General features: G+C 57.6%; 3 protein-coding genes across 3 annotated transcripts; 1 reads left to right on the plus strand and 2 right to left on the minus strand.

Moving 5' to 3' along the window:
- Positions 1 to 7,034: 7,034 nt before the first annotated feature.
- On the minus strand, positions 7,035 to 9,691 carry LOC136024249 (acrosin-like). Its single transcript, XM_065699459.1, has 4 exons — positions 9,294 to 9,691; positions 8,328 to 8,743; positions 7,938 to 8,086; positions 7,035 to 7,394 (listed from the first exon to the last, which is right to left on the minus strand). Exons 1-4 carry the CDS (start codon positions 9,593 to 9,595, stop codon positions 7,035 to 7,037), a joined length of 1,227 nt encoding a protein of 408 aa, XP_065555531.1. The 5' UTR covers positions 9,596 to 9,691.
- Positions 9,692 to 9,777: 86 nt separating this feature from the next.
- Positions 9,778 to 13,010, plus strand: LOC136024250 (kinesin-like protein KIF18B). Its single transcript, XM_065699461.1, has 5 exons — positions 9,778 to 9,926; positions 10,651 to 10,865; positions 11,316 to 11,844; positions 11,945 to 12,022; positions 12,637 to 13,010. The coding sequence occupies exons 1-5, from the start codon at positions 9,778 to 9,780 to the stop codon at positions 12,971 to 12,973; spliced, it is 1,308 nt and encodes a 435-aa protein (XP_065555533.1). The 3' UTR covers positions 12,974 to 13,010.
- Positions 13,011 to 17,889: 4,879 nt separating this feature from the next.
- Positions 17,890 to 20,659, minus strand: LOC136024251 (acrosin-like). The gene is made up of 6 exons (XM_065699462.1): positions 20,589 to 20,659; positions 20,153 to 20,353; positions 19,337 to 19,602; positions 18,793 to 18,941; positions 18,670 to 18,747; positions 17,890 to 18,249 (listed from the first exon to the last, which is right to left on the minus strand). The coding sequence occupies exons 1-6, from the start codon at positions 20,657 to 20,659 to the stop codon at positions 17,890 to 17,892; spliced, it is 1,125 nt and encodes a 374-aa protein (XP_065555534.1).
- Positions 20,660 to 20,839: the final 180 nt, after the last annotated feature.

The raw sequence follows: 20,839 nt of genomic DNA on the forward strand, positions 1-20,839 counted from the left end.
TCCCATTAATTGGAGTTCCAATTCCTAACACTGTCTCATGGACAAATTTGTGGGTGAACACTAGCAATCTGTATTCGAAGGAAAAGTTAAAATTTGGAATAGTTAATCTTAATGCAGGTAATAAATATTACACCTGTGCACAAAGATGTATTACACTGGGAACCAGGGTAGGAGATCATGCTTGTTTAAATGCCACAGATGTAGGTCACCATTCAAATTGCAATCACGCTATTAATATAGATGGTATCGTAATTCAGTGGTGGCCCATTCCTAAAGGGAAAGGATGGTATTGGTTATGTGGAGAAAATGCTTATAAGACTCTAGCCCTCAACTAGAAGGGGGCATGCACCTTAGGTGCTGTAATACCCAATTTTGCTAAACAGATTAAGCAAGGGTTTAACCCTATTATTGAACAGCACACTGCATTTCATAGTTTTGTAAGAGGGCTAATTCTATCTTTGGGAATAAGTGAATTATAAATATCTCAGCAACCATAGAGGAAATGGAAAGTAAAAACATTGATATAATCCAGGCAGAACGAGAGATAACTAGCCTATCTAAGGTGGTATTACAAAACCGAATGGCTCTAGACATGTTATTGACATCACAAGGAGGGGTTTGTTCCATAATCAGTGAAAGTTGTTGCTCCTATATAGACCAAAGTGGCAGAATTGAAACAGATCTGGAGGAAATTTGGAAACAAACTAAGATATTTCATGAAATGGCCATGGATGACACCTCCTGGGATTTTGAAAAAAAAATATGGAAAGGGTTAACTTCATGATTACCTGATCTCTCCTGGTTGAAGCAACTGGTTGCAGGTATATTGGTGTTAATTATTTTAATATTGATTACTTGTGGTATGATACAAGGTTCTCTCTGGTGTTGTAAATGCTATGATAAATTATGAAGACTGGAAAAGGAGTGAAATTAAGCGCCAAGTAGAAACGGGAAATTATTTCAAAAGACTTTTGATGGTAATGGTAATATATAAAATGTTGCAGAAGAATTTGCAAAAGGACAGAAAAAGGGGGGAATTGAAACAAGGGGGACAGAAAATCACAAAATGGAATATAAAAACCTTTAGAATCAGTTTTAAGTAATGCTAAGTTTGATGGCTTTGTAACAGTAGCAATGGAAAATTACTGAAGTGCATGGTACATAGAAAAAAAATAGAGTGCAGCTAGAGAACACACTGAGCATTCTTGTGCAAGATAAATTGTTATAGTTGACAGAGTTTTAAGAAAAACAGGCTAGAAGAACAGGACACAGGGATAAGGAGTATCTGGGAATGGCAGGTGTCCAGGATGGGATACTGTTAAACTAACTGATAAGTAGGAGGATTATTATGTCTCCTGTGCTAACGAACCAATTAAACTGGTATGAGCATCTACTGCGCATGCTCCAAAGGCTGCCAGAAGTGATGAAGATTGTTGGAAGAAGTAAACGACCCTCAGAGACCACCACCACAATTCTGTACGCATGCGGGGAACTTTCTGGAAAATGACGTAATGTATGTGTGCCCAGGGACTAGATAAGGACAGCCTGTGGAGCAACAGAGAGACACACGTTAGGAGGAGCTCTCCCCCGTGTCTCCCGGCGCGGCAATAAAGAATACCTGCTTGTCAGCTTGAAATCTTTGCTGGCAAGTTTGTTCCTGGAGTTTTCTCCCAATCAGGAGGAGGCTTGGATCCTCCTCAGGAGGGGCTCTGGGTTTGCTGCTGTTGCCCAGGAGCTGCCTCATCTGTTTCTCTGCTCTTGTCCTCCTCAGAGCCTCGCTGGGGGAACAGCACCCGGAAGGGCAGCAGGAGGAGACCCAAGGAACTGTCCCCAACCCCTTGCGCCCGCCCCCAGCCAATGAAGCTCTTGCGCTGACGGCTCCCGGATCCCTCCCCGTGTCCCTAACCCAGTTACCAGATTTCTTCCTTCCTCTGCGTCCTCCTTGCAGCCCCACAGCGCTCCCCTTAAGTGTTTCTTCTCCTCACAGTCACCCCCAAGTCCCTGCCCTGTCCCCATTCCCTGTCCCCCATTCCTTGTCCTCATTCCCTGTCCCCCTTTCCCTGTCCCCCATTCCCAGCCCAGCCCTGGATGTGTTTTGCTGCAGATGATTTATTGTCGTTCATAAATAGTTTGGTTCAAAGCAGAGGGCTGAGCAGAGACATCGGCTGCTTCTTCTTGCCCCCCTCCTGGGGGGAGCTGGGTTTGGGCCTGGCAAAGGCCCTTGCTCCTGGGGCTGAGCTCCATCGTGGCTTCCCCGCTCATGCAGGGGTTCCTGCGGGTGCCTTCTGCCCCTTTGCTGTGCTGGGGGCGTCCAGCCTGGGCCGTGTCCTGGAGTGCAGGCCCAGCCCCTGCTGCTTTGGGTGCTTCGGTGCTGTTCCCCCCTTGCTAAAACCCTGCTGCTGCCGCCCTGCTCTCTGTGTCCCCCTTGCTCCGGCTGCTTGCAAAGCCCCAGGCCTGGGGCAGAGAGCTCTGAGCATCCCTACCCTGGGACCGCACTTGTCCCTTGCACCCCCTGACCCCCTTTGCTGCCTTGCCAAGGCACATGTGGGCTCTGGCACACGTGGGCACTGGCACACATCTGGCTGCCTGCACCAGCTCCTCGTAGCCACCCTCCAAGATGGGCAAGTGTGGTGGGAGCAGGACGGAGGGGCCGTGGCTCCGGGTGTGCTGCAGTCCCGTGGGGACCGGGGGCACCGGCTCCTCCTGCCCTTTCCTGCCTGGCAGCGGCGCCTTCGCCTTTGCCTGCTCCCAGCCGGGAAGCCTCCCCTTAAACCTTCCAGCCTGCTCCTGGTTCCTTTGCCTCATTAAGAGGGGGCTGTGCTGGGAGACGTGCCTGAGGATTGGCGGATGGCAAATGTCACACCAGTCTATAAGAAGGGCAAGAAGGAGGACCCGGGTAGTTATAGACCGGTCAGCCTTACCTCCATCCCTGGAAAGGGGATGGAACAACTTATTCTTGACTCCATCTCTAGCCATATCAAGGATGAGGGGGTCATTAAGAACAGCCAACATGGTTTTATGAGGGGAAGTCACGTCTGACCAACCTTATAGCCTTCTATGAGGAAGTGACTAGGTGGAGGGATGAAGGCAGAGCGGTAGATGTGGTTTTTCTTGATTTCAGTAAGGCATTTGATACTGTCTCTCACAGCATCCTCATAGATAAGCAAAGGAAGTGTGGGCTTGACGATCAAGTAGTGAGGTGGATCAAGAACTGGTTGAAAGGAAGAAGGCAGAGAGTTGTGGTCAATGGCGCAGAATCTAGCTGGAGGTCTGTGACTAGTGGAGTCCCTCGGGGGTCGGGGCTGGGACCGGTGCTGTTTAATATTTTCATCCAGGACCTGGATGAGGGAACTGAGTGCACCCTCAGCAAGTTCGCTGAGGACACAAAACTGGGAGGAGTGGCTGACACACCCGAAGGCTGTGCTGCCATTCAGCCAGACCTGGACAGGCTGGAGAGTTGGGCGGGGAGAAACTTGATGAAATTCAACAAGGGCAAGTGTAGAGTCTTGCACCTGGGGAAGAACAACCCCATGGACCAGCACAGGTTGGGGGTTGACCTGCTGGAAAGCAGCGAAGGGGAAAGGGACCTGGGGGTCCTGGTGGACAGGAGGATGACCATGAGCCAGCAATGTGCTCTTGTGGCCAAGAAGGCAAATGGCAACTTAGGGTGCATTAGAAAGGGTGTGGATAGTAGGTCAAGAGAGGTTCTCCTCCCCCTCCACTCAGCCTTGGTGAGGCCGCATCTGCAATATTGCGTCCAGTTCTGGGCCCCTCTGTTCAAGAAGGACAGGGAATTGCTTGAAAGAGCCCAGCGCAGAGCCACAGAGATGATGAAGGGGGTGGAACACCTCCCTTATGAGGAGAGGCTGAGGGAGCTGGGTCTCTTTAGCTTGGAGAAGAGGAGACTGAGGGGTGACCTCATCAGAGTTTACAAATATGTAAAGGGTGGGTGTCAGGGTGATGGAGCTAGGCTTTTCTCAGTGATATCCAGTGCTAGGACAAGGGGCAATGGGTGTAAACTCAGCGCTGCCCCAGTGCCACCACTGTGCCCCACTGCAACCAGTGCCTCTGGGTGCCCACAGGTCGCACCCATGACTGTTGCCACAACCGTCCCTGTCTGGATGCTGTCGGTGTCCCGGTGCTGGTGGCTGTGGTCCAGCAGGGCCTGGCTGCTGTCCCTGTGCTGCAGCACTCAGGAGCCTTTCCCAGCCATCAGATGCCACCTCACTGCCAGCCTGTGCGAGCTGTCCCCATCCCTGTCCTCAGCATCCCTACAGTGACCCCCTGCCCCCAGCTTCATCCTGGCTGCCTCTTGTGGTGGCATCCGTGTGGACCCCCATGTCCCTTACAGCCCTGTGCCTCCAGACCCCACTTTGTCCATGCTCATGCTGGGGCTGTCCGGGGGCTGTGGCCATGGGTGCCCTGGCCATGGGTGCCCGCGTCTGCAGAGCAGGGTGGCTGTGCCTGTGCCTGGTGCGCCCATGGAAGGGTGGATGAGCGTGTGCAGCTCTAGGGCTGCGGCCATGGGCAGGGACCACAGCGCGGGTGTGCATCTGCCCAGGGCACACATGTGCGAGGGCATGCACATGTCTGCTGCACATGGCTGTGGAGGGATGGAAGCGCACGTGTGAGCTTCCATGGGCGCATGGGTACACATGGATGTGCACGTGTGTGTGTGAGATGTGCACTCGCATGGATGTGCACGTGTGTGTGTGAGATGTGCACTCGCATGGATGTGCACGCCTGCCTGCGGATATGTGCGTGGGAGCCGTGTCAGCAGTGATCCATCCCGGCAGCACGCACTGGGGCGCAGCACGGCACGGACTCGAGCTGATGAGGAGACTCAAATCCACCTTTGTTACAACCCAGCCCTCTCTATCCCCTTGTCCGGTGCTTTCCCAACCTGCACATCCATACAACGCTCCGTCTCACTGGCCCCTGTGAAACTCTCCAGGTAAACAGACCAATCTCCATGCTGCAGACCTCGCACAGCCCCCACATCCTCTGCCCTCCAAGGCCCCAGCTCCTCGGGCCAGGGCTGGTCACAGCACCAAGGCCTCAGGGCTCATTCCTGAGCTCTTTTTCACGCCAGTCTCATGGCCGCCACTGCCCACATCTCCCCCTTCTTTCTTCTGGATCTCCACGCTCAGCCCCTGCTTAAGGGCTCCATCAATAAGAAACTGTCTGAGCCAATGGAACCGAACAAAACAAACACTCTTAATGCAAGTTCTTCCCTCGTGCTCCTACCCTAGCAGATAAACAGGTAAAGAACAGTTCGCTTTCTGCCCTGACAGCTGGGTTTGAGCTCTAGAATGAGACTGCAGATCCAGATCCACTTTGACAGGGGTAACAGCTCAACCTCTTGTGGCTGTAAAAAGCCACTGGTCCCAGTGGAGGGACACCCATCAAGACCACTACAAAACCCCCGTCCGCCCCGTAATTGGGCCCCCCCCAAAAGGTGGACATCCCCCCCCCAAAACTGCTGGAGATGGGTGCCCCCCCATGACCGTCCCCACCCCCCCGACTTTAGCACCTTCCCAATGGATGCTTCCAACCATGGCCTCCCCCCAGACTGGGACCACCCCCTCCCCCATCCAGGACCACCCACCCCATTGTGGGGGGGGGTTTCTATGGGCCTAAGGGTGCCACCCCACAAATCACCCAGGGGCTTGAAGCTTAAACCCCAACCCTTATTGACGCCCCCATGACATTAATGCCCCCCCCCCAGGGTGATGGATGAGGGTCGTCCCCCCCACTGAGCATTGCTATGGTGGGGGGGGGACAGGAGCCGCTCTGTGGTGCCCCACTGAGACAGGACCCCCCCCATCCCCTCCCCCCCGGTGCCAAACTGAGCCTGCCACTGACACCCCCTCCATCTCACTGACTACCTCAGGGGCTGCGCCCCCCCCCCCCCCCCCCGGTCACAGTGTCCCTATTCGGGGGGGCCGCTATGGGGGGGGGGGGTGGTCTTGTGAGATATTAATGGGGTCCCAATGGGATCTTAATGGGGCCCTAGAGGGATCCTAATGGGATATTAACGGGGTCATAATGGCATCCTGATGGGATCTTAATGGGGTCTAAATGGATCTTAATGGGGTCCTAAAGGGGCCCTAATATCATCCTAATAGGATATTAATGGGATACTAAAGGCATATTAATGGAATATTAATTGGATCCTAAAGGGATATTAATGGAGTCCTAAAGGGATCCTCCTTAGATCTTAAAGGATCTTCATGGATTCTTAATGTATCCTAGTGGGGTCCTAATGGGATCCTGACGGGGTCTTACTGGGATGTTAATGGGGTCCTAAAGGGATCCTAATGGGATCTTAATGGGATCTTAACAGGATCTTCCTGGGATCTTAGTGGGATGAGGGGTGAATGGGGACCCAGGAACATGGACAAGGGTGAGCGCTGACCCCAGTCCCTTTTCCTGGCACTGGGGACACCAGTGCTGGGATCTGGGAGAGGTCCAAAGTGCGCTGGGATGGGTGTTGCAAGCTGGGATGGGTGCTTGTGGTGGGATGGATACAGCATTGAAGCGTGTGAGGTCCCAAGGGAAGATCCCAAGTCTGGAAGCGGGATGCTCCAGCTGGATGCAGGGATGAAACAGAACCATGGAAGGCTGGGTTCTTCTTCATCATTTGGGTGTAGAGAGGAGGGTGAAGGGTTCCAACTGGAACAGGGAAGTTCAGGTTGGAGATAAGGAAGTGAGGGTGCTGGGACACTGGGATGGGTTGAATGGAGAAGGAGGGATGGGGCATGGAGCAACCTGGTCTAATGGAAGCTGTCCCCCCTCCTTCTTCATGTCACGGCTTAATAGTAGGGCAATGATTGGACTTGATGCTCCTGAAGGTCTTTCCCAACCTGGCTGATTCCCTGATTCCCAGCTCCCGCTTCCCACTGTGCCCTCCATCCCTCATCCCCATCCCTCCCCATGCACCAGAAGAAGAGGTGGGCGTGCAAAGCATCCCCTCTACGGGAAAACGAGGCAACTTTACTGCAGTTCAAGCCAACTGCAGGCGATGCCGCTCCTCAAGTCTTCTTCCCCCCTAGACCCTGCAGCAACACCCGCACCCGAGTGGCGAATTCCACCAGCACCCGAACCGGGAACGAGCAGAAGCCACTGATGCTGGAGGCCGTGGGCGCCGGCATTGTCTCCTGGGTGGGAGTGTGGGAGACGTGCTGGTGGCTCCATGTCGGGGGCGTGGCGGAGGCTCCCGCGGAGCGGAACATCCCCAGCTGGTAGAGGATCCACTCATGGAAGTGCTGCGTTGAGGTGTAGACCCCCGGATGGTTGGCCCTGGCGCAGCCGCGGCCCCAGCTCGTCAGCCCCACAACCCAGAAGAAGTTGGCGCGCTTGTCCCGGCACATGAGGGGACCGCCGCTGTCACCCTACGGAGGAGAAGGAGAGAGGATGAGGATGGGGATGGGTGGCCATGGCAACGCCAGAGGGGACCGCCACTCTCCCCTGTGGGGATGGAAGGGTTCTCCTTCATCATTTGGGCGTGAAGAGGGACCTTCCACATGGATTGGAGCCGTAGGATGAGGAGTGATGGGTTCCAACTGGAACAGGGGAGTGTGGCTTGAGATAAGGAGAAGTTGTTCCATATGAGGGTGGTGGGACACTGGCATGGGTTGGATGGAGAAGGATGGATGGGGCTTGGAGCAACCTGGTCTAATGGAAGGCGTCCCTGCCCCTTGCTTCCACCTGGATGCTTTAAGCTCCTTCCCAACCTAACCCATTCCATGAACCCGTGCTCATGACACGGTTTAGTGGTGGAATCTTGATGCTCTTAAAGCTCCAGCCTCTACGGTCTGTGCGCAGGGATGACGGCCCAGGAGGCGGATGCGCTTCCGCAGCTGGGATAAGGGGGGATGCAGAGCAAGGCCCTGCGGATGGGAGAGGAGAAGGGAGCCCCGATGGCACATCCCTACCTGGCAGGTGTCGATGCCTCCCTGCGGGTACCCAGCACAGAGGTTGTGTCTCTTGATGGCCCCTCGGTACCAATTGGTGCTGTTGCAGAGCTTGACATCAATGAGGCGGACCTTGGCCTCCTGCAGGGCTGATGGGGACGATGCCCCCGCTGTGGGGACACAAAGGGGGTCAGGGCTGGGGGTACAAGGCATGGCTTTGGGGTATTGGGGGCTGAGAAGCTCAATGGGATCCATCAACACCCTCCCCCCCACGGCCTGGGCTGCATCCTCTCTGCTCAGTATCCTCAACATAAGGAGGACGTGAAGGGACCTTCAGCGATGGGACAAGGGCTGATGTTTTCCAGCTCAACCAGAAATGCTCAGGTTGAACAGAATGAAGTGGTGGGACACTGGGATGGGTTGGATGGAGAAGGCTGGTTTGCTCCTTCCCCAGTTGGAGCAACCTCCAATAGGCCTGGATGAGCTTTACCCTCCCTTCCATCCCATTCCATGAACCCATGACCCAGCATTCCAAGGCCAACGGGGCCGTCGGGCACTCACTTCTGGCCTCCCTCGCGCCCCATCCGCTGATGAAGCACTCGGAGAGCTGGGATAGCCTGAGCGTCGCATCGGGCACGCAGGCCAGCTGCACGTGGTACCCGCACTGCACCGGCTGGTCCAGCTCCACCAAGGCGATGTCGAAGCCGCCGGAGATGCCGGTGTAATATTCATGGACCACGACCTGCCGTATCCGACGCTTCTGGGTCTCGGCATTGGCCCAAGCCAGGTCCGTGATTCCGACCATCACGAACCAATCCGTGGTGAAGCTGGGAGGAAGTGGAAGAGCAGGGGTTGGAGCCGTAGGACAAGGGCTGATGGGTTCCGACAGGGACTCGCAGGTTGGAGATAAGGAAGGGATTCCCTGGGAGGGTGCTGGGGCACTGGGATGGCATGGACGGAGAAGGTTTGGATGCTCCATGCCTGGCAGTGCTCAAGGCCGGCTTGGAGCAAGCTGCTTTACGGAAGGCATCCCTGCCCATGGCAAGGGGTTGGAAGTGGGTGATCCCAAGCTCCTTTCCAACCCAACCCAGCCGATTCCATGATCCATTTGATCACGTGCCATTCCATTCCATCTCATTCCATGCCATTCTGTGCCATTCTAATCCATTCTATGGAGAAGAGGGGTGGGAAGGAGCCACACTCCTGGTGTTTCCCAAAGGAAAGCACTGCCCCAGGGTGCCTTAGGCTCAAGGGCTGTCAAGCTGGAAGCAGCTTTCTCTTGAGCGCTCTTCCCAGTGCATCCAGGATGGGGAATCGGACAGGATGGGAGCTGCTCCTGGGCTATTCCCTAAGGCTGGAATCCCTCCTCTGCCTTACTTTTGCCCGACGAAGCAGTGAGCAGCCGTGAGGACCCACTGGGGGGTGATGAGGGACCCCCCGCAGATGTGCGAGGAGCCGGTGCCCCTGGGGAACTGGATGCTGACGATCCATGGCCAGGCGCCCTGCTGCGCATCCACGCCTCCGACGATGCGTGATGTCCCATAGTAATCAGCCATGGGACGGGTACCGCAAGTGCCTCTGGAAGCAGAAGCCCAACACTTGATGGTTAGCGATGAAGGGCGAGCATGGTCCCACCCCATTGGTGCTGCAGGTACAAGGGACCCTATGGGGTGCCCCATAGCTGCGCTGTGCTACCACATGGGGTGATGGCAAGGAAGTGGGGCTCCCCCAATCCCACCATCCCACTGGTGTGCCCCTGGCTGGGAGCAGCAGCATCTCCCTGTGGAATACCAGGAGCCCCGGGGCCACTCACCCACAGCTGTCCCAGGAGCCTCGCACCAGCCAGGCCGAGGCCAGCAGGATGACGGCACGGAGCAAAGCCATCGCTGCCAGCACCGCTAAGGGTGACAACAAGGAGCTGCAAGCACCACTGCACCCAAAGCACAACTGCCCCAGGGACACGGGTGCTGGATGCAGGTCCCTTGGAGCTGGTGCTGATGTCATAGAGAGGCAGGTTCCATGGGGGGGGTTCAGTGGGGGGGGAATGGGGCGTGACCATGAGGGGTTCCATGGTGTGTGGGGGCATGCTGAGACGGGGGTGTTCTGATGGGCTTGGGGTGATTTGAATCCCTATGGGATGCTCTGGAGCTCTGTGGGATGCTCTGGAGCCCTGTGGGATGCTCTGTTTGTGGGATGCACTGAATCCCTTTGGGATGCTCCGGAACTCTGTGGGATGCTCTGGAGCCCTATTGGATGCTTTGAATCCCTATGGGATTGATTCTCTGCTTGTGGGATGCTATGAATCCCTATAGGATTCTCTGTTTGTGGGATGCTCTGAATCTGTATGGGCTGCTCTGCTTGTGGAATGCTCTGAGTCCCTGTAGGATGCTCTGCTTGTTGGATGGTCTGAATCCCTGTGGGATGCTCTGGAGCCCTATGGGATGCTCTGAATCCCTGTGGGATGCTCTGGAGCCCTATGAGATGCTCTGAGTACCTCTGGGATGCTCTGCTTGTGGGATGCCTTGGAGCTCCCTTGTGCCAGCTCTTCTCCAGCAAGAGATTGACATTTGGGCACCTCGCAGCTTCCATTGGCTTCTCTTCCCCCAGAGCTCTGCTAATGGGCCCTGCCCCACCTGAGCTGGTGTCTCGGAGGTGATGCTGGTGGTGCTGAGCCTCTGTTCCTGGTGACACTGGCTCAAGTCTCCTGCTCACTGGTTCCTGTCTCTGTCCCCAGGCCTGTGGCCTCTGGCCTGAGTGGCATCCGGAAGCTCTGTTCCGTCCTGAAGGCTGCCAACCTCCTCACCCCTGACTTGGTCCTCGTGCTTGAGGAACTGGCCCAGCTGGTCCCTCAGGACACTGGTGGGAGCCCTGAGCAAGCCGGGCCTCTGAGCAGGTCTGCAGAGCTCAGCGAGGCCCCCCCAGCCAAGAGGACAAAGTGGAGCTGTGATGGTGAGGATTTGGATCTGGGACAGTCGGTGCTGGCCCCTCTCCTTTGTCTCCGTGGTTCGTTTGCCCAAGTCACCCTGGCTGTGTCCTCGGCCTACGTGTGCCCAGGCCTGAGCTCTTCCTCCTCATCCTCCTTGCGAACACATGGACCCAGCAGCCGAGCTGTGGGCTGCGCAGACCCCATGTTCCTGGGAGAGCTCAGGCATTGCCACAGGCAGTTGCTCTGGGAGCAGGCTGGTGCCTTTGGGCTGCCAGGGGCAGGATTCCTTGTGCTGGCTCTTTTCCTCTGGGTTTAATGTGGTTTGGTGGAAACCCCCGCTGGGAAATGACTGCCGTGGGGCTTGTTGGGCAGAGTCCAGTGAGCGGTGCTGGAGGAGAGGGGGATGCCCTGAGCTCCGGGCATTCCTGGGAGCTGCAGGCAGAGGGGTGACTGCTTCTTTCCTGCTGCTTTAGATGAGGCATCTGTCACCGTGTGCGGTGCCCCGGTGCTGAGTCCCACCCCGCAGTGCCTGCAGCAGCCTGCTCCGTTCTCCGGCCGTGTGCTCATGGCTTCCAGCCCGATTGAGAGCAGGAAGTCTGGGCTGGGCGGTGCCTCCCCATCAGGACCTCGCCGCAGCGTCAAGAGGCAATTGAAACGGCAGCAGGGATGTGGGAAGGCAGCGGAGATTCCCAGTCCGGAGAGCCCTGGCACTTCCTGGCTTGAAGCAGGAGCTCCAGCATCCCCTGGCTCCCCGGTGCCACTGGGTTACACCCCCAAATCCTGCCCAGCACCAGTCCCCCAAAGCCGTGTGCCCCCGGCAGTGTCAGCTGCCCAGAACCTGTGCTCCCCGCCTGCCCATGAGCTCAATGTGACCTTTGAGGTCTGCCCGGACAGCAGATCCCCCAGCGCCATCGGGCCCCTTCCCGTCCGCCACTCAGAGTGCTTGGACAGGGAGAAGAGTCAGTGCCAGCAAGCAAAGCAGGAGGGCCCCTTCATGCCTAGGTAAGTGCTGCCCTGGATGGGCTCAGTGTGCGTTTGGGGATCTGTGGCCCTGCAGCCTGGGGGAATCCCCTGGCGCTGACCCTCTTTTCCTTGGCTACAGAGCCCCCATCCCAGCGCTGGCCATGAAGAGCTCCTCCATCCCCAAAGCACCTGCGCTGAAGCGGAGGCGAGTGGAGAGGTGAGACAGGCACCAGCCCCCTGTGCCCCTCAGTGCTCCGTGCAGGCAGCTCCTGCCTCTGCTCCCCGCTGGGGCTCGAGCCCCCATCCTTGCCTGTGTCTGTGCCACCTCCCCTGTGCCAGCTGGGGATGAGGGGGGCCTCTGCCCTGAGCCCTGCGGGTTTGAAATGGTCCCTTTCTCTTTGCCAGCGGCTCCCTGCCCTGCCCGGGGGGGCTGCAGAGCTGCACTGCCCAACTGCAGCGCAGCAGCAAGAGCTGTGTGCAGCCCTCCCGCATCCCAGGTGAGCCCTGTGCTCCTCCGCACCCAGGCAGGCACCCAGGGAAGCCCTTTCCCTGCAGCGTGATGGGCGCTGGGAGTGCTCCCTGCCTCGGCGAGCTGCTGCTGTGCCAGCCCCGTTCTAGTCTGGGGGAGCAAACACCTGGGAATGGGATGTTTGGTGCTGCTGGAAGAGGCCGTTTGGGGTTTGCTGTTCCTGGCTGCAGCCACAGCCTTGGGAAGGGTCCTTGGAGAGGGGTGGGAAGGAGGAGGCTTGGATCCTCCTCAGGAGGGGCTCTGGGTTTGCTGCTGTTGCCCAGGAGCTGCCTCATCTGTTTCTCTGCTCTTGTCCTCCTCAGAGCCTCGCTGGGGGAACAGCACCCGGAAGGGCAGCAGGAGGAGACCCAAGGAACTGTCCCCAACCCCTTGCGCCCGCCCCCAGCCAATGAAGCTCTTGCGCTGACGGCTCCCGGATCCCTCCCCGTGTCCCTAACCCAGTTACCAGATTTCTTCCTTCCTCTGCGTCCTCCTTGCAGCCCCACAGCGCTCCCCTTAAGTGTTTCTTCTCCTCACAGTCACCCCCAAGTCCCTGCCCTGTCCCCATTCCCTGTCCCCCATTCCTTGTCCTCATTCCCTGTCCCCCTTTCCCTGTCCCCCATTCCCAGCCCAGCCCTGGATGTGTTTTGCAGCAGATGATTTATTGTCGTTCATAAATAGTTTGGTTCAAAGCAGAGGGCTGAGCAGAGACATCGGCTGCTTCTTCTTGCCCCCCTCCTGGGGGGAGCTGGGTTTGGGCCTGGCAAAGGCCCTTGCTCCTGGGGCTGAGCTCCATCGTGGCTTCCCCGCTCATGCAGGGGTTCCTGCGGGTGCCTTCTGCCCCTTTGCTGTGCTGGGGGCGTCCAGCCTGGGCCGTGTCCTGGAGTGCAGGCCCAGCCCCTGCTGCTTTGGGTGCTTCGGTGCTGTTCCCCCCTTGCTAAAACCCTGCTGCTGCCGCCCTGCTCTCTCTGTCCCCCTTGCTCCGGCTGCTTGCAAAGCCCCAGGCCTGGGGCAGAGAGCTCTGAGCATCCCTACCCTGGGACCGCACTTGTCCCTTGCACCCCCTGACCCCCTTTGCTGCCTTGCCAAGGCACATGTGGGCTCTGGCACACGTGGGCACTGGCACACATCTGGCTGCCTGCACCAGCTCCTCGTAGCCACCCTCCAAGATGGGCAAGTGTGGTGGGAGCAGGACGGAGGGGCCGTGGCTCCGGGTGTGCTGCAGTTCCGTGGGGACTGGGGGCACCGGCTCCTCCTGCCCTTTCCTGCCTGGCAGCGGCGCCTTCGCCTTTGCCTGCTCCCAGCCTAGAAGCCTCCCCTTAAACCTTCCAGCCTGCTCCTGGTTCCTTTGCCTCATTAAGAGGGGGCTGTGCTGGGAGACGTGCCTGAGGATTGGCGGATGGCAAATGTCACACCAGTCTATAAGAAGGGCAAGAAGGAGGACCCGGGTAGTTATAGACCGGTCAGCCTTACCTCCATCCCTGGAAAGGGGATGGAACAACTTATTCTTGACTCCATCTCTAGCCATATCAAGGATGAGGGGGTCATTAAGAACAGCCAACATGGTTTTATGAGGGGAAGTCACGTCTGACCAACCTTATAGCCTTCTATGAGGAAGTGACTAGGTGGAGGGATGAAGGCAGAGCGGTAGATGTGGTTTTTCTTGATTTCAGTAAGGCATTTGATACTGTCTCTCACAGCATCCTCATAGATAAGCAAAGGAAGTGTGGGCTTGACGATCAAGTAGTGAGGTGGATCAAGAACTGGTTGAAAGGAAGAAGGCAGAGAGTTGTGGTCAATGGCGCAGAATCTAGCTGGAGGTCTGTGACTAGTGGAGTCCCTCGGGGGTCGGGGCTGGGACCGGTGCTGTTTAATATTTTCATCCAGGACCTGGATGAGGGAACTGAGTGCACCCTCAGCAAGTTCGCTGAGGACACAAAACTCGGAGGAGTGGCTGACACACCCGAAGGCTGTGCTGCCATTCAGCGAGGCCTGGACAGGCTGGAGAGTTGGGCGGGGAGAAACTTGATGAAATTCAACAAGGGCAAGTGTAGAGTCTTGCACCTGGGGAAGAACAACCCCATGGACCAGCACAGGTTGGGGGCTGACCTGCTGGAAAGCAGCGAAGGGGAAAGGGACCTGGGGGTCCTGGTGGACAGGAGGATGACCATGAGCCAGCAATGTGCTCTTGTGGCCAAGAAGGCAAATGGCAACTTAGGGTGCATTAGAAAGGGTGTGGATAGTAGGTCAAGAGAGGTTCTCCTCCCCCTCCACTCAGCCTTGGTGAGGCCGCATCTGCAATATTGCGTCCAGTTCTGGGCCCCTCTGTTCAAGGACAGGGAATTGCTTGAAAGAGCCCAGCGCAGAGCCACAGAGATGATGAAGGGGGTGGAACACCTCCCTTATGAGGAGAGGCTGAGGGAGCTGGGTCTCTTTAGCTTGGAGAAGAGGAGACTGAGGGGTGACCTCATCAGAGTTTACAAATATGTAAAGGGTGGGTGTCAGGGTGATGGAGCTAGGCTTTTCTCAGTGATATCCAGTGCTAGGACAAGGGGCAATGGGTGTAAACTCAGCGCTGCCCCAGTGCCACCACTGTGCCCCACTGCAACCAATGCCTCTGGGTGCCCACAGGTCGCATCCATGACTGTTGCCACAACCGTCCCTGTCCGGATGCTGTCAGTGTCCCGGTGCTGGTGGCTGTGGTCCAGCAGGGCCTGGCTGCTGTCCCTGTGCTGCAGCACTCAGGGAGCCTTTCCCAGCCATCAGATGCCACCTCACTGCCAGCCTATGCGAGCTGTCCCCATCCCTGTCCTCAGCATCCCTACAGTGACCCCCTGCCCCCAGCTTCATCCTGGCTGCCTCTTGTGGTGGCATCCGTGTGGACCCCCATGTCCCTTACAGCCCTGTGCCTCCAGACCCCACTTTGTCCATGCTCATGCTGGGGCTGTCCGGGGGCTGTGGCCATGGGTGCCCTGGCCATGGGTGCCCGCGTCTGCAGAGCAGGGTGGCTGTGCCTGTGCCTGGTGCACCCATGGAAGGGTGGATGAGCGTGTGCAGCTCTAGGGCTGCGGCCATGGGCAGGGACCGCAGCGCGGGTGTGCATCTGCCCAGGGCACACACGTGCGAGGGCAGGCACATGTGTGCTGCACATGGCTGTGGAGGGATGGAAGCGCACGTGTGAGCTTCCCTGGGCGCATGGGTACACATGGATGTGCACGTGTGTGTGTGAGATGTGCACACGCATGGATGTGCACGTGTGTGTGTGAGATGTGCACTCGCATGGATGTGCACGCCTGCCTGCGGATACGTGCGTGGGAGCCGTGTGAGCAGGGATCCATCCCAGCAGCACGCACTGGGGCGCAGCACGGCACAGACTCGAGCTGATGAGGAGACTCAAATCCACCTTTGTTACAACCCAGCCCTCTCTATCCCCTTGTCCGGTGCTTTCCCAACCTGCACATCCATACAACGCTCCGTCTCACTGGCCCCTGTGAAACTCTCCAGGTAAACAGTCCAATCTCCATGCTGCAGACCTCGCACAGCCCCCACATCCTCTGCCCTCCAAGGCCCCAGCTCCTCGGGCCAGGGCTGGTCACAGCACCAAGGCCTCAGGGCTCATTCCTGAGCTCATTTTCCACGCCAGTCTCATGGCCGCCACTGCCCACATCTCCCCCTTCTTTCTTCTGGATCTCCACGCTCAGCCCCTGCTTAAGGGCTCCATCAATAAGAAACTGTCTGAGCCAATGGAACCGAACAAAACAAACACTCTTAATGCAAGTTCTTCCCTCGTGCTCCTACCCTAGCAGATAAACAGGTAAAGAACAGTTCGCTTTCTGCCCTGACAGCTGGGTTTGAGCTCTAGAATGAGACTGCAGATCCAGATCCACTTTGACAGGGGTAACAGCTCAACCTCTTGTGGCTGTAAAAAGCCACTGGTCCCAGTGGAGGGACACCCATCAAGACCACTACAAAACCCCCGTCCGCCCCGTAATTGGGCCCCCCCCAAAAGGTGGACATCCCCCCCCCAAAACTGCTGGAGATGGGTGCCCCCCCATGACCGTCCCCACCCCCCCGACTTTAGCACCTTCCCAATGGATGCTTCCAACTATGGCCTCCCCCCAGACTGGGACCACCCCCTCCCCCATCCAGGACCACCCACCCCATTGTGGGGGGGGTCTCTATGGGCCTAAGGGTGCCACCCCACAAATCACCCTGGGGCTTGAAGCTTAAACCCCAACCCTTATTGACGCCCCCATGACATTAATGCCCCCCCCCACCAGGGTGATGGATGAGGGTCGTCCCCCCCACTGAGCATTGCTATGGTGGGGGGGGGACAGGAGCCGCTCTGTGGTGCCCCACTGAGACAGGACCCCCCCATCCCCTCCCCCCCGGTGCCAAACTGAGCCTGCCACTGACCCCCCCTCCATCTCACTGACTACCTCAGGGGCTGCGCCCCCCCACCCCCCCCCCCCGGTCACAGTGTCCCTATTCGGGGGGGCCGCTATGGGGGGGGGGGGTGGTCTTGTGAGATATTAATGGGGTCCCAATGGGATCTTAATGGGGCCCTAGAAGGATCCTAATGGGATATTAACGGGGTCATAATGGCATCCTGATGGGATCTTAATGGGGTCTAAATGGATCTTAATGGGGTCCTAAAGGGGCCCTAATATCATCCTAATAGGATATTAATGGGATATTAATTGGATCCTAAAGGGATATTAATGGGGCATTAATGGAGTCCTAAAGGGATCCTCCTTAGATCTTAAAGGATCTTCATGGATTCTTAATGTATCCTAGTGGGGTCCTAATGGGATCCTGACGGGGTCTTACTGGGATGTTAATGGGGTCCTAAAGGGATCCTAATGGGATCTTAATGGGATCTTAACAGGATCTTCCTGGGATCTTAGTGGGATGAGGGGTGAATGGGGACCCAGGAACATGGACAAGGGTGAGCGCTGACCACAGTCCCTTTTCCTGGCACTGGGGACACCAGTGCTGGGATCTGGGAGAGGTCCAAAGTGCGCTGGGATGGGTGTTGCAAGCTGGGATGGGTGCTTGTGGTGGGATGGATACAGCATTGAAGCGTGTGAGGTCCCAAGGGAAGATCCCAAGTCTGGAAGCGGGATGCTCCAGCTGGATGCAGGGATGAAACAGAACCATGGAAGGCTGGGTTCTTCTTCATCATTTGAGTGTAGAGAGGAGGGTGAAGGGTTCCAACTGGAACAGGGAAGTTCAGGTTGGAGATAAGGAAGTGAGGGTGCTGGGACACTGGGATGGGTTGAATGGAGAAGGAGGGATGGGGCATGGAGCAACCTGGTCTAATGGAAGCTGTCCCCCCTCCTTCTTCATGTCACGGCTTAATAGTAGGGCAATGATTGGACTTGATGCTCCTGAAGGTCTTTCCCAACCTGGCTGATTCCCTGATTCCCAGCTCCCGCTTCCCACTGTGCCCTCCATCCCTCATCCCCATCCCTCCCCATGCACCAGAAGAAGAGGTGGGCGTGCAAAGCGTCCCCTCTACGGGAAAACGAGGCAACTTTACTGCAATTCAAGCCAACTGCAGGCGATGCCGCTCCTCAAGTCTTCTTCCCCCCTAGACCCTGCAGCAACACCCGCACCCGAGTGGCGAATTCCACCAGCACCCGAACCGGGAACGAGCAGAAGCCACTGATGCTGGAGGCCGTGGGCGCCGGCATCGTCTCCTGGGTGGGAGTGTGGGAGACGTGCTGGTGGCTCCATGTCGGGGGCGTGGCGGAGGCTCCCGCGGAGCGGAACATCCCCAGCTGGTAGAGGATCCACTCATGGAAGTGCTGCGTTGAGGTGTAGACCCCCGGATGGTTGGCCCTGGCGCAGCCGCGGCCCCAGCTCGTCAGCCCCACAACCCAGAAGAAGTTGGCGCGCTTGTCCCGGCACATGAGGGGACCGCCGCTGTCACCCTACGGAGGAGAAGGAGAGAGGATGAGGATGGGGATGGGTGGCCATGGCAACGCCGGAGGGGACCGCCACTCTCCCCTGTGGGGATGGAAGGGTTCTCCTTCATCATTTGGGCGTGAAGAGGGACCTTCCACATGGATTGGAGCCGTAGGATGAGGAGTGATGGGTTCCAACTGGAACAGGGGAGTGTGGCTTGAGATAAGGAGAAGTTGTTCCATATGAGGGTGGTGGGACACTGGCATGGGTTGGATGGAGAAGGATGGATGGGGCTTGGAGCAACCTGGTCTAATGGAAGGCGTCCCTGGCCCTTGCTTCCACCTGGATGCTTTAAGCTCCTTCCCAACCTAACCCATTCCATGAACCCGTGCTCATGACACGGTTTAGTGGTGGAATCTTGATGCTCTTAAAGCTCCAGCCTCTACGGTCTGTGCGCAGGGATGACGGCCCAGGAGGCGGATGCGCTTCCGCAGCTGGGATAAGGGGGGATGCAGAGCAAGGCCCTGCGGATGGGAGAGGAGAAGGGAGCCCCGATGGCACATCCCTACCTGGCAGGTGTCGATGCCTCCCTGCGGGTACCCAGCACAGAGGTTGTGTCTCTTGATGGCCCCTCGGTACCAATTGGTGCTGTTGCAGAGCTTGACATCAATGAGGCGGACCTTGGCCTCCTGCAGGGCTGATGGGGACGATGCCCCCGCTGTGGGGACACAAAGGGGGTCAGGGCTGGGGGTACAAGGGATGGCTTTGGGGTATTGGGGGCTGAGAAGCTCAATGGGATCCATCAACACCCCCCCCCCCCCCCACGGCCTGGGCTGCATCCTCTCTGCTCAGTATCCTCAACATAAGGAGGACGTGAAGGGACCTTCAGCGATGGGACAAGGGCTGATGTTTTCCAGCTCAACCAGAAATGCTCAGGTTGAACAGAATGAAGTGGTGGGACACTGGGATGGGTTGGATGGAGAAGGCTGGTTTGCTCCTTCCCCAGTTGGAGCAACCTCCAATAGGCCTGGATGAGCTTTACCCTCCCTTCCATCCCATTCCATGAACCCATGACCCAGCATTCCAAGGCCAACGGGGCCGTCGGGCACTCACTTCTGGCCTCCCTCGCGCCCCATCCGCTGATGAAGCACTCGGAGAGCTGGGATAGCCTGAGCGTCGCATCGGGCACGCAGGCCAGCTGCACGTGGTACCCGCACTGCACCGGCTGGTCCAGCTCCACCAAGGCGATGTCGAAGCCGCCGGAGATGCCGGTGTAATATTCATGGACCACGACCTGCCGTATCCGACGCTTCTGGGTCTCGGCATTGGCCCAAGCCAGGTCCGTGATTCCGACCATCACGAACCAATCCGTGGTGAAGCTGGGAGGGAGTGGAAGAGCAGGGGTTGGAGCCGTAGGACAAGGGCTGATGGGTTCCGACAGGGACTTGCAGGTTGGAGATAAGGAAGGGATTCCCTGGGAGGGTGCTGGGGCACTGGGATGGCATGGACGGAGAAGGTTTGGATGCTCCATGCCTGGCAGTGCTCAAGGCCGGCTTGGAGCAAGCTGCTTTACGGAAGGCATCCCTGCCCATGGCAAGGGGTTGGAAGTGGGTGATCCCAAGCTCCTTTCCAACCCAACCCAGCCGATTCCATGATCCATTTGATCCCGTGCCATTCCATTCCATCTCATTCCATGCCATTCTGTGCCATTCTAATCCATTCTATGGAGAAGAGGGGTGGGAAGGAGCCACACTCCTGGTGTTTCCCAAAGGAAAGCACTGCCCCAGGGTGCCTTAGGCTCAAGGGCTGTCAAGCTGGAAGCAGCCTTCTCTTGAGCGCTCTTCCCAGTGCATCCAGGATGGGGAATCGGACAGGATGGGAGCTGCTCCTGGGCTATTCCCTAAGGCTGGAATCCCTCCTCTGCCTTACTTTTGCCCGACGAAGCAGTGAGCAGCCGTGAGGACCCACTGGGGGGTGATGAGGGACCCCCCGCAGATGTGCGAGGAGCCGGTGCCCCTGGGGAACTGGATGCTGACGATCCATGGCCAGGCGCCCTGCTGCGCATCCACGCCTCCGACGATGCGTGATGTCCCATAGTAATCAGCCATGGGACGGGTACCGCAAGTGCCTCTGGAAGCAGAAGCCCAACACTTGATGGTTAGCGATGAAGGGCGAGCATGGTCCCACCCCATTGGTGCTGCAGGTACAAGGGACCCTATGGGGTGCCCCATAGCTGCGCTGTGCTACCACATGGGGTGATGGCAAGGAAGTGGGGCTCCCCCAATCCCACCATCCCACTGGTGTGCCCCTGGCTGGGAGCAGCAGCATCTCCCTGTGGAATACCAGGAGCCCCGGGGCCACTCACCCACAGCTGTCCCAGGAGCCTCGCACCAGCCAGGCCGAGGCCAGCAGGATGACGGCACGGAGCAAAGCCATCGCTGCCAGCACCGCTAAGGGTGACAACAAGGAGCTGCAAGCACCACTGCACCCAAAGCACAACTGCCCCAGGGACACGGGTGCTGGATGCAGGTCCCTTGGAGCCTGGTGCTGATGTCATAGAGAGGCAGGTTCCATGGGGGGGGTTCAGTGGGGGGGGAATGGGGCGTGACCATGAGG

Source organism: Lathamus discolor, chromosome 20, assembly GCF_037157495.1.
Source record: "Lathamus discolor isolate bLatDis1 chromosome 20, bLatDis1.hap1, whole genome shotgun sequence".
Lineage (NCBI taxonomy): Eukaryota > Metazoa > Chordata > Aves > Psittaciformes > Psittacidae > Lathamus > Lathamus discolor.